The sequence below is a fragment of the Equus caballus genome, chromosome 15, assembly GCF_041296265.1.
Source record: "Equus caballus isolate H_3958 breed thoroughbred chromosome 15, TB-T2T, whole genome shotgun sequence".
Classification (NCBI taxonomy): Eukaryota; Metazoa; Chordata; class Mammalia; order Perissodactyla; family Equidae; genus Equus; species Equus caballus.
Genome location: NC_091698.1, coordinates 49,238,877 through 49,251,668, shown reverse-complemented (window position 1 = coordinate 49,251,668; position 12,792 = coordinate 49,238,877). Strand labels below are relative to the sequence as shown.

General features: G+C 47.3%; 1 protein-coding gene across 9 annotated transcripts in view; it reads left to right on the top strand.

The window, feature by feature from the left end:
- Positions 1–12,792, top strand: part of ARHGAP25 (Rho GTPase activating protein 25) — an 87,703-nt gene that overhangs the window by 31,074 nt on the left and 43,837 nt on the right. For 7 of the 9 annotated variants that reach the window (XM_005599920.4, XM_005599924.4, XM_070236280.1 and 4 more), the window contains one exon: positions 10,902–11,101. In XM_005599920.4, the coding sequence (XP_005599977.3) occupies positions 10,902–11,101 (200 nt within the window). Of the gene's footprint in view, positions 1–9,752; positions 10,195–10,901; positions 11,102–12,792 lie in introns of those variants that run through there. The other 2 variants (XM_005599923.4, XM_070236281.1) reach the window with 2 other exon arrangements.

Genomic DNA, 12,792 nt, shown 5'->3' with positions numbered 1-12,792 from the left:
TTCAAACGCCAAAATAGAAAATAAGTATAATGAACCCCATATAAGTGTATCTATTACTGAAGTGCAACAATATCACTATTTGGTCACATTTGTTTTATCTAGCTCTTTCTTTTCCTTTTCTTCTTTTCTTTGCTGAGTTATTTTAAAGCAAATCCCATATACTATGTAATTTTATTCCTCAAGCTTAAGCATCTTTAAAGATATGAACATTTTATTTCTTAACCACATTGCCTGATCACACCTAACAAAACTAAATGACAATTTATTAGTATCATCTATCATCTATCCATAATCTAATAGCCTCAGTTTTTAACAGAATCTTTTTATCAGGTTGTAGAATAAGAGAAACATATTTTGACTTGTATGCCAGGCCCGTCCCACTGCAAGAATTGTTCATTGTTCACACTCTTAATAGAATTATAAGGTGAAAAATCACTTTTCCCGAAGACCAGTGAAGGACCTAGGAACCTCTTGGAGTGACATCTCTAAGGTCAGTAATGACTTGCAGCCTCATCGAGGCCCAGTGCTTGGTCATCAGTGCCAGTCCTTCAGCATTGCCTTGGCTGGAGTGCCACCGTGAAATACTGGGGCCGCAGAATTCATTTGGGCTTATAAAATGCAAATACTTCAAGCATTCTAATGCGATACTTATTTATGAATGCTAGTGACTAAGCAAAACCTCTTAATTAGAACAAATGACTCGCTTTGACAATGGAAGAGTCAATTCTTCTCCTGATGCCCTTCTTGCTTTAGCATACCACGTGAGCCGTGAGTAATTTACTGTGCTCATGTCCCACAGTCCTAATGATGCAAAGGCCTTCCTTACACTGATGTCTGGAAAGGCAATTAACTTTGATACACAGCTAAGCAGCCACTTGTCAACCCAGGGTACATTTACCACCCCATTGCCCAATGTCCCCTTCACCTTGTGCTGAGGAAGAGGCAGCCCCGGGCAGTGTTCAGTAGGAAGCATTCACAATTCTGCAAGCTTCTTGTTATTACACTTGGCTTCCTGTTATGCAAAGATAGGCAGAGGGGGCCGGTGAAGTGTTGCAACTGTTGGAGACACACACCCGCAAGAGACAACAGCACTCTCAATTCCTAAGAAACCTGGAAGCTGAAAAATGTGGACACCAGAGGGGCAGCCCGGGAGAGGGGTGACGCTGGGTCAAGAGAATTTGCAGAGTGTAGAAGATCTTGCAAGCTTAAGAAACAGAAAGCCAATTTTCTCTCTCCCTCCCTTCCGCCCTCTCTCCACCCCTCCTTCTCTCTCTCTCTCTCCTTTATATTGCTACTGAGACCACATTTTTATCTCTTCCTGCAAAAGACATAGCTGTGTGTACTAAGTCCATTTCCAAAGCAGAATTTGCTCTTTTAGGTTGAAATGCTCACTTGTCAAACAATGAAGGACATTTCTACAAACTATAGAACAGGGGAAAATGTAACCCGTTCAATTCCTGGGTATGGAGGCCAGCACGCAGGAAACAACCTTCAGATATTTCTTTGAATTAGGTTATGTAAATTTGTCTCACAGGCAAGCGTCCTGGGAAGGTCCCTGTGATTTGAAGTGAGGTGCACAGAGCAAGCCCCTTTCCTGTCCTCAGCCTGGAGGCTTGTTTCTTTTTGCAGGGAGCAATGTTTTTCATACCAAAGTTAAAAATGAAACTTAGAATTCAAAAAAAAAAAAAAAAAATCCAGGAGGGTAATCACAGGATACATTTATCCTAAAGTCTAACTGCCAGGTTTTGAAAGTGGAAAGATTTTTAAATTTCCCCACCTCCTCCCAAATGGTGGATGCTTTCAAATGGAGGGCAGTTTGTCTTGGAGAGGAATGAGGGAAAAGGGATGAAGAAAGAGGTCCTGGAGGTTCTGAGGTTAAAAGATCTAACTTTCTTCTAGGAGGGCCATCTTCCCACTGTCTGATAACCGGACAGGCTGAGGGTGTGCATGTGCACGTGGGCGTATGGGGGACAGAGCGTGTGTGTGTGTATGTGTGAAGGGTGTGGGCAAGAGTGTGTGAATCCCTGTCGATCAGGGAGGCAGTGATGATGGGCCCGCTGGTTCACACGGTTCCCCAGAAGCATCTTTCTCAGCCGGGGTGGGGCACTGCCTGTGAGCTGCGACGTGGGCGTGAGCGCTGAGCCCACGGTGGGTTAGCCCTCGTTCCTCCCTCTCACACCTTGGCTGCATTGGGCTTCAGTCAGAACCCTTAGGTCTCTTCAAATGAGCTTGGACTGAGAGCTCCTAAGACATGGTAGGACTACCTAATATGTCCATTTTCCTGTGGGGGTGTCAGCTCAGCTCCAGTGGTGGGTTTGAGGTTTCAGTACCTTTTCTCTGTCACTATTTTTTCAAGGCCTGCTGAGCCTTGCAGAGCATACATCGCTGGATGGAAAAAGTAGCGCAAAGTTGTTTACACGTAATATTGAGGCAAAATGGGTGGAGGCTGAGGCTGGTGTCTCTGTGATGGGTTAGGAATAGTGGCTTTGTTCCCTGCCCAGAGGAAGGGTGGTGCTATCTCTCCTTCACTTCACTGTTACTGGCTAATTTTGTGAATTATCACACGTTGATTCTCAACTTAGATGCCTCTCTTTACCACTAGAATACATGCTTCTCCATGGGCTGTGTGGCCTAGGTATGGATATGGGGCTTTGAAATCAGATTTCTAGCTGTAAAACTGGGACAAATCATTTCGCCTCTCTGAGCTTCAGTCCCTCCTCTGTAAGAGGGGAATGACAATATGCTGCTTACCGTAAAGAGTTAGTTTGAGCATTGAATGAGACTAGACATATGAAGGGCTTGCACTGTGGCTGGCACATGGTAAGTACTCAATAAATATATCATTATTGGTGTGGGTCATTATTAGATCTGGGATTATATCTTCTACTGGCCACTCTGCTGGAGCAGGCACAAGATCTAGAGATCTCACAAATAGGTAAATCGGCCAATATTTGTTGCAAATATAGAATGCCTGATGGTGGCTTCCATTTCATTCTAAAATGTTTATTCACTCAACAAATATTTATTGAAAACCTTCAGTTGGCTAGAAGCTCTTCTAGGAGGAGTGGTTAGACCAGTGAAGAAGATGTATAAAAATCTCCGCCCTCGGGAACCTACTTTCTGATGGTTGAGCTTCCATTTTATATTCTCCATCAGTGGTACTCTTTCCTCATTCTGATTTTACCAGAAAGAAAGCCTCAACTAGATGCTAATCTCTCCTTAACACGTTGTATCTCATGAGTGATGACTAATTCTCCTTTTCTAGAAAGGGAGCATGTGACAAGCTCTGGCCCATCAGGAACTAGGGCTGGGATGGAGCAGCTCTTGGCCACAGGGTGCGGGGGAATGCATTTCTGTGAGCCAGGGTGCACAGCAAATATTTGACACCCCACAAGTCTTGAGTTCATTAATTTAGTAGCTTTCCTCTATTTTTTAAACGCATCTCATTCCCTAGCACCATGTCCTGCGCATAAGAAATGCCCAAGAAGTTGTTGCGATTGGTTAACTAAAGGCATAAGAGAGAAAGATGAGTTTCCTTGTTAAAGAGAACCCATCCTACGAATCTTTTATTTGAAGATTACTCAACATTATTTTCTCTCCATGTAACATAAACACACATATCCTTTCTCTCTTCGGTCCTTTCAATTAACTTTACTGGGCCAGACACTGTGAGGGTCCTCAGGATGCTAAAATGAATAAGACATGGTCCCTGCCCTCAAGAATTTCTCTATAGTTTTAGCACTTATAACCTGCGGACATGCAAAAAAAAAAAAAAAAAAAAAAAAAAAGCATGAAGATGTTTATTCCTGAGGCCCTGGGGCCTTTCAACTCACCTTTGTAGTCAGATATACCTTTCTGAGAGAGAAAACTGAGATCAGAAACTTGAGCAGTTCTTTAAAAAAGACCTCTCGCTTTTGAATGGTACTTTATATCCTTAAATGACCTCTTGCAGAACATGTAAGGTGTATAAGCATGCATTTTGTACAAGGGTCTTGGCAGAAAGGATGAGTAGGGCTGAAATACAGCTGGTGCTCCTCTCATCAAGCTGTCACCCTGGTGTGTGGCTACATCCATCCGCCCAGAGACAGAAGGGCCTATTTCTCTACCCAAAGGCACCATCTGCTCCCTAAGGACAGCTCCAGTCCCAGGGCGTGAAATGGATGAGAAGTGGCCCTGGATCTTCACTTGGTGCAGGATGACAGCCTCTCTCTTTTCATTCCCTTCCAGGCAGCAACCCTCTGCTCCATCCCCAAACTCTTGGGGATAACGGATTTTCTGACTGCACTTCCTTACTTCTATACTTAACTCTAGTACAAGCTTTCTTTAAAGTTCCAAGGAAAACAATACTTTTTCTGTCTTGTATCTAAGCTTATCTCCATATCCTCAAGTTAAAATGTTACTTTCCTCTGTGCTCAGCCTTTTCTTTGGTTTCTGAACATCTCTTGTGTTACTTTCCAGATCTGATATTTTCACATCACTCAAATCTCCTTGCTTTCTCTTGCACATCTTTTCCTCCCTATCCTCTTTCTTAATCCACAGGCCTTACCTGTCAAAACCAGAACTGAGGGGAAGTCTAAAGCTCTCGGTCCACCCATATGTTTCATCATGCACGGAACTGGACTCCCCTGCCTGTTCAAACCCACCTTACTCTCTGACTTCATTCCCTGCTTCCATAGACAGGTCTCCCAGGTGTATGATCTATTTGGGGGCAAGGTTGTGTCTGGCTGATCTTATACCCCAGAACCTGACACACTTCCTGGCACATGCCAAGTGCTCAGTCAATGTGCGCTGAATGAATGGATGGAGTAGGCTACCTTACCTGAGCCACGCAAACCCCAAACCTCACAAAAGTCTTTGCCTCCCACTACTCCTCGTTCAGCCATTTGCTGAGGTCTGGTGGTCTGCCCCATGACTGCTTCTCCTGTTCTTTCCTTTTCTACTGCCACCATCCTGATTCAGGCCTCTGGATTTGCACCTGGAATATTGTACAGTGCCCAGCTAGTCTTCTCTTTTCCCCTTTCTCCTTCTCTCTCCCTCCTTTCACTCCTTCCCTCTTTCATCTTTTCTTTCTTTTCTCTCATTTAACATAAAATCGAGTCCATACTATAAAAATAATGTTAATAACAATAGCCTCCATTTAATGCCCATGTTTTAAGAAGCAGACATTGGCTGGGGCCCATCCACTTACCATTATTAATCTTTATAGACTAATCACCCCACAAGGTATGGATATTATCACCATTTCACAGAGGAGGAAACTGACCCTCAGAGACAGCATATGACTCGCCCCAGGCTGCGTATGTAGAAGTCTGTGCCCTCTGCTACTTTTTAGGTGTTAGGTGCTGGGAGAACAAGGATGAGCAAGGTCAAAACAGCAAGGCAGAGCCCCTGTCCTCTTGGTGGGTGTGACTTGTTCTCGCAAGTGGAAAGGGAAGACATTAAGCAAAAGGACCAGGCAGGATAAGTGCTTTGATGGACGTGTGTCCCCAGTTAAGAGAGAACAGAGCCCAGGGAGCAGCTGAGTCTGGCTGGACTGTGAAGGCTTCTCATGGGAGGTGTGGCCAGAAGTAAGTCTTGAGGGATGAACAAGGGCTTTCCAAGGGTTGAACTGGGGGTGAGTGGGGATGGGGGGGAGAATATTCCAGTAGCTGGAATAGCATATTGTCATGAGTGAAGTGCAGAATGAGTATGGAGGAAGAGCAAGGAATGCAGTAGGAAAACCACAAAGGACTCTGACTTTGGTAGGGAATTCAGACATCACCTTTCAGGATGAAGGTGTTGGGGAGTCATTGGAGGCTTTTAGGCAAGAGAGTGCCACATTCAGATTTGTGTTTTCAAAGGACTGTGCCATAAACAATGTCATCAATGGACTGGAGGTGAGACTGGTAGGAGACAGATAGGTCAGGGAACTATTACAGAAATCCAGGGAGAGGATAGAAGGGCCTGAAAAACCAGGTTCAGGTAGAGAGAAAGGCCGAGAGAGAGACAGAGAGGGAGAGAAAAAGAGAGAGGGAGAGAGTTGTTGATTGTGATGATCGTAGGAATGGGGCAGCTTTCTGGTTTGGTTGGTTGGTTGCAGGGATGTCACTCACAGCATGTCAGAGACCAGTGGAGGTAAAGCAGGCTCGGGTGTGTTTACGGGGCAGGATAGGGGGAGGGTGGAAGGCAAGCAGTGGGGAGATGGTAAGTTCAATTAGCACCACGGTGGCCTTGAGATTCCTGCCGAGGTACATGAAAGCAGCTGGACAGATGGGTCTGCAGCTCAGGAGAGGGGCTGTGGTGAAGCCATGTAAATTCTGCTCCCTTTTACAATTCATTTAAACATGGTTCCCAGATGAATGCACTGTTCATATCAACATACTGAAAAAATATCTTCAATAGTTCCCCCAGCTTTGAATGAATTATTCCCATCTCACCCACACATTCAGAGCCAGCTAAAATGGAATCCTAACTGAGGCAGAGTTGAGAGAAAATGGAATAAATATCTCAAAAGTAGACCCTATGAGATTTTGTGATTGGTTATTTTTGGGTTTAGGGGTCAGAAGATGGGAAGATGAAGAAAGGAAGTGATAATGCTTCTCAAGCTGACTTCTCTGTTTATACTTCCTACTTTAATTTTCTCTTGCTGCAACTTAGGGCAAAAAGCAGCTAACTTCTACTGCAAAAACATCATTGCTGGGAATGTGGCACTTCTTCCATTTCTCTTCTTTCCTTTGGTACATTCCCTCACTTGCAGACTAAAATTCAGCATATGCAGCACAAGTGTATAACTCATCTATATTTTATCATAGGCCTCCCTTGCTAAGGTATATGCAATGGCTCCCTATTACCTCTAACATCAAGAGAGAACTTCTGCCAGCTGAAGCCACTTCTTCTCTGGGCCCTGTAGCTTAATTTCTCGATTTGATGAAATGCTGTCCCACCTTTATGGCCCATTTTGTCCCATGCTTAGTAATGATAACACTCAGATGCCAGGAAGTGCTGACCAATGGAACTTTCTGGCATGATGGATATGTTCTCTACCTGTGTTGTCCAGTACTGTAGCCATGAGCCACACGGGGCTACTGAACACTTACAATGTGGCAGGTGCGGCTGAGGAATTGAATTGAATTTATTTTAATTCATATTCATGTACATAGCCACTCATGGTAATTGGCCACTGTACTGGGCAGTACAAGGCTGGGGCTTGTTTTTTCTCTCTCTATAGCGTGAGGATGGATGTCTGACTTCACTGAGACCTTCATTTCCCACTTCCCCAGAATGTTCCGTAAAGGCTTAGCAACTGCCTTCCAGCTTCCCGCCTCCCTGCTCTGCCCGCAGCTCCCTCTCCAGCCCACAGCCTAGTTCAGATCTCCTTCCTGAAGGGCTGGGAGTGTGCACTCAGTGTGCAATGACTGGCCCACAAGCAAAGCTTATCACGGTTGTTATTTTCATTATGAAAAACAGTTCCATTAATAGTAACAGATTTCTTTGTTTACTTTATCCGAGAACAAGTCACACCCACCAAGAAGACAGACTGTTTAAAGGGACTAACAAGGAAAGTTAGTCAAAAGCAAGTCAAACTCAAGGCCCACCAGGCTTTCTTCCCTGATGTTTGAATCATCTCACGATAGGCCTGGCTAATGAGCAATGCTGAGGGCCACAGTAGAAGATGGCTCTGACATGGGACCGGAAGCTCCCCTGCTTAGTCATCAGCGTCCAGCTGTCATCTCCCCAGTGCGTGGGCCTAATTCTAGCAGTCCCAGCAGTGTGGAAGTTTGTCCTAAGCCACCCCCACTCTACCCTGTAACCCATGGCCCAGTGCTCACAGTCATGCCACCTACGGTGGGGATGATAGCAGCATCCAGGGGACACTGGGTGGGTGTATGGGGGAATGGCATTATTTCAGGAATACAAAGATGGTTAGTCAGGGCCCTGACCACGTGCAGGCAGACAAGGTGGTAGCCTACCTGTCACAGGGGCATGAAAGCCCCTCTCGGCTAGGTCTGAGAACTTAAGATCCTCACACCTACTCTTGTCTTTGCAAGGCCATTCTACAATGCACAGATGCTTCTGGGGGAGGTTTTTGTTTTTGTGTGTTTGTTTTTGCCACAACAGAACATAAAATATTTCCCAGAAGTAATCACAGAATAATATCCCAGCATTCTTCTGTGCTGAGTTAATTCTCTTTAATCTAGGGTATCTTTTTGGCTCCTGTTGCCCTGACCCCACTTCTTCAATGCTGTTGGAGACCTTCAGTTTCTCCCATAGCGGTTCTAACAATTTGGGTCTCTGGGGGTAGCCCATGAGACCTGAGTCCTCATAACCACCATGTGGCACCTGCCTGTTTTCCTCTTCTCCTATGCCAACTCCATTTGGTGGCATCACACCAGAAGCCAAGTGAAGGCTTCTCATTATGCTGCTGCTAGGAGGGGGTCCTCTTTCCCAAGTCTGATGCTGCTTCAGGTGAATGATCACAAAACTCACACTGGGCTGGGCCGTGCTGAGACTGTTGAGGTAGGGGAGAATGCCCGTGCATTTGCCAGAATGCCTCACTCTTCCATCTTCTCCAGAAAATTTTGTGTGTGAACCATCCTTTTCATTTCTGCCTCTCATCTGCCCTCTTGCTAGGATAGATATGAGTCTTTGCAAGTTACAGCGTCTGACCTAGAGAGACAGAAAGCTGTATACAGGTCTTTAAATTTCCTCCTCCTCCTTGCATTCCTGCTATGGCTCCTTCAGATCATTTACACAGGCTTAGAGTAAGTGATCAGCCCCAGAGTGGCTGTTCTTTGAGTTGGAAGACCTTGAAGACAGCAGTTAACTGAGGAGCAACATCTAAGATAAAATTCTTAACGGGGGTGTCAGGACACTGATGGAAAGCGAACCCTTTGCAAGTGTGGTGCCGAATTGTCATCAAAATGTCAAACTCTTTTTACCTGAGTATATGCACTCGTGATGATGCCTGTCCAACAGGAGGTTGAATCAAGTATGTCTTGGCTCCTAGTGTACAACATAGTATGACCTTTCTAGTCCCTGGTGGGAGGTGAGGGCTGACTACAGGCTGGCACCCAGGAAGGAGAGTTTGTGACAGGAACACAGACCCCATGTGAGGATCAAGAGAGCCCAGTTAGGGCAGAGCCCTCTTCAGACAGCAATGTAGAACGGAAGGGCAAAACGTATAAATAGGGTCAGAACTCTGAATACGATTAGAGTCAGTGGAAGAAAGACTCTGTAATTCCATATAAAATTCTAGTATTTGAAAATATGCCGTGAACATAAATAAAGATCGAAAACCACAGGTCTGTAAGGAGATAAAAAGAAAGGAATCAAAAGCAATGGATTCAACATATTAAAGATAGGAGTGAAGGAAGAGAGAAAGCCTGGTGATGGAGCGACATTTTGAAATGAAGAGGGGAGTTTAGGAAGCTCTCAAAGACGATCTCCATCCTTGGAGTAGGAAGCAGTCATTTGTTGATAAAAATAATGAATAACATTCACTGGCCTTGGACCAGGCGCCTTGCTCAGTGGTTTATATGCATTAGCTTGTTTAGTCTCCACAGTTCCATAGAGTAGGGACTATTATTATACCAGTTTAAGAAGTGAGGAAACCGAGGCTCAGAGAAGTTGTATAATGTTCCCAGGGTCAAGGAGCCAGGAAGGGAAGGACTGGTCTCTAACCAGGTGAGATGAAACTGCGCGAGAGTGCAGTTGGCTTAGCTTGGCTATGTGGTGGACGTTCTAGGGACTGACGAAAGCTGAATAAAGCGGTTATAAGATGGAGACTTCCTCCAGCCAGGAGAGGAAGGCAGGCACTGGGGCCTGGCAAGCGTGAAGCACAGCACAGCGTTGAGGAGTCAAGGAGCTCCACGTAGTGTTAAGGGCGCTGTGGAACTGGCTGGGAAAGAAGGAAGGTGGCGCTCAGAGGATGTGCTCAAGGAGGACCACAGGCCAGCTGATAGGTCGCTGTGGAGGGAAGGAAAGGAGAGAGTTGTCTTGGGTGGAGTTCCTGTGGAGACAAGCTGTGGACTCCTGGACCTGATCCAACGACAGGCAGAGCTCTTGTGTGAAAACAAAAGCCAACTAGTGATTCAGTGGGTTAAGGGGTCTGGATTCGAATCCGCTTCTGCGTTCTGTCGGTAGATTCATTTTGCTTTCAAATGCTTATGTGCTGTCAGCCTCCTGGAGAGAGCCACATGGAGCCTGACTGAAGAGGTAGGAGGAAGGCAGCTACAGGGAGGCCCTTGGTTCAGCAGGAGGGCTGTAAACACTCTCACAGGGCAGGGGACAGAATGCCACCCGATGACATGCGGCAGGAACATTCAGGAGATGCCAACTTCCTGCAGGCTGGCTGCTTGGCCAGGGGCCGGGGGTTTTGGGGGTCTGCTGGGGAAGGACTCCACTCCACGGAGAGGTCAGAGCACGGACCCCGGCACCTCCTCTGTGGAAGCATGCCCGGGCCGCTTCCGCCGCCTCTGCAGCTGCGTGGGACTCACCCGGTGCCCTCAGAGCGAGGCTTTATTTTCTCCTCTCTCTTGTCAGATACTGGCTCCCACGCAGGAAAAAGGAAGCACCTTTTGTCAGATGCTGTGGCCACTTCCTCTTCATGAGGCTCCAGCCGGTCTTTCGCTTTGCAGAATGAGGGGGCCGACATCAGCGGCCGGACTGCGTGTGCATCGGGCCGCTGCCTTTCGCCTCTTTTGCGGTCTCGCTCCAGCCCCCCGTCGGGAGCAGGCCCCGCGGCCGCTTCTCCGGGTCCCGGGGGATTTTCTCTGATACAGATCTGCACCCTTGAGGCCGACCTGGCTGGGGCCCCACGGGCTTGTCCGGCCCCCTGGGGGTTCCTCTCTCGCCTCTCCGCCCCTTCTTTGCACACTGCTTCATATCCCTCGGTCAGCCTGCCTGTCTCTTCCTCTCCATAGCTCGGTCAAGGAGCGTGATGACCGGCGAGCAGATGGCGGCCTTCCACCTGTCGTCCACCCCCAACCCTCTGGAAAGGCCCATCAAGATGGGCTGGCTGAAGAAGCAGAGGTCCATCGTGAAGAACTGGCAGCAGAGGTACTTTGTGCTGAGGGCGCAGCAGCTCTGCTACTACAAGGACGAAGAGGACATGAAGCCACAGGTACCAGCCAGACTGTTCGTCCCCGTTCCCAGGGTTCTCCTCTCCAGGCACGCAGGAGGCGGGCGAGGAGCCCACGTAGATTATGTGTGAACTCACAGGGGCCTTTTTACTGGGACGAGACCCGCATCCATTGGAGAGGAGCTCACTCTCCCCCTTTCACCACTTTCTAGACAAGTAAACTGAGCTGCAAAGATGCCAGGGTGATCCTCCTCCACGGAGCCCCCAGGTGAGCACTGTGGAGCTTCCTAGATGCAGCTCCACGTCAAAGCTGGCAGCCTGGTCTTGACAGGGATGCTGAGTACCAGGGCTCAGAGAGAGCGGATTTGGGTTCAGGAAAACTGATTTGTCCTTTTCCTTTATTTGTTCGTTCCATCAATATTTATTGAGTATCCATTACGCGCCAGAAACTGTTCTGGGTACTTGAAGAAAACTAGTGAGTAAAACGGATAAAAATCTCTGCCATGTAGAACTTAGAAGATGGGGAAAGACAGAAAATAAATATAATAAATAAGGAGAATAGGTAGTTTGTTGGAAAATAGCTAGTTCTATGAGGAAAAAATAGAATGGCTTGAGGGGGAGCAAGCGTTTGGGGGAGGAGTCACAATTTTAAAGAGTGGTTAGAAGGACCTGGTGGAGAGGGAGGAGAGGCAGTTGGGGGGGGGGCAATCTGGGGAAAGAGTGCTCCAGGGAAGAGGGAACAGCCAGTACAAAGGCCCTGAGGTGCAGCATGTCTGCTATGTGTGGGGAACAGCAAGGAGGTCAGTGTGGGGCAGCAGAGCTAGAGAATGAGGGAATCAGAGGGAATGATGTCAGAGAGGGAAGGGGAGGGGTTGAGGGTCAGGGCTCAGATTGCAAAGGGCATTGTAGGTCACTGTAAATCCTTGAGTGTTTACATTGAGGGCGATGGAGAGGCGTTCCAAGGTTCCCAGCAGAAAGGGGACATTCTTTGGCTTATGTTGTAAAAAGATGGCTCTTTCTACCGTGTCCAAAAATAGACTCAGGGCCAGAAGGAGGAGGCAAGAGGGTAATCTAGGTGAGAGGTTAAGATGTTTAGAATCTCAGTGGGAGTTGTGGGCTGAAGGACAGCAAACAGGATTTCCTGATGGAGTAGATGGGGCCACAGAGGGCTTTGATCCTAAATGTTGGGCCTGTGTTTCTTTTTCCTGCCTCATTGATTCCTCATGGCCATCGTGGTGCATGAGAGTGGAAAGGGGTGCTATTAAAAATTACCCTGGGACCCAAGGTGTGGACTCCTTGTCTCAGGGCAACCAGGACGACTGGTCTCCCTGTCTAGACCTCATGTCTGCGGAGGTGGAAGAGTGGGCTTGGCCAGAAGGAGCTTATTAGGATAGACAGACTCTAGAACCTTCTGGAGCCAGAAAAAATCCCAAGAAAAGTGAGGATATTGGAGGGGGGATGGGAGTATGTAAAGAAATGAGACGGTCACTTTGGAACAGGACAGTTCCTTTTAAGGGCAGGCTTGGGGATCTGTGACGCATCAGCAGCACCTGGTTAACCAGGCCTGCCACTTGAGGACTGTGAGTGTCTGTCATTGCAGAGGCTGGAGAAGGGCCAGAGGCCCCCCGACAGACTGAGTTCTTGCCCGGTGTCCTGTGTGTGGTCACCAGACTCCCTTCACTTCCTGAACAATGCAGACCCTGTCAGAGCCAAGCAGTTGCAGGCCAAGACGC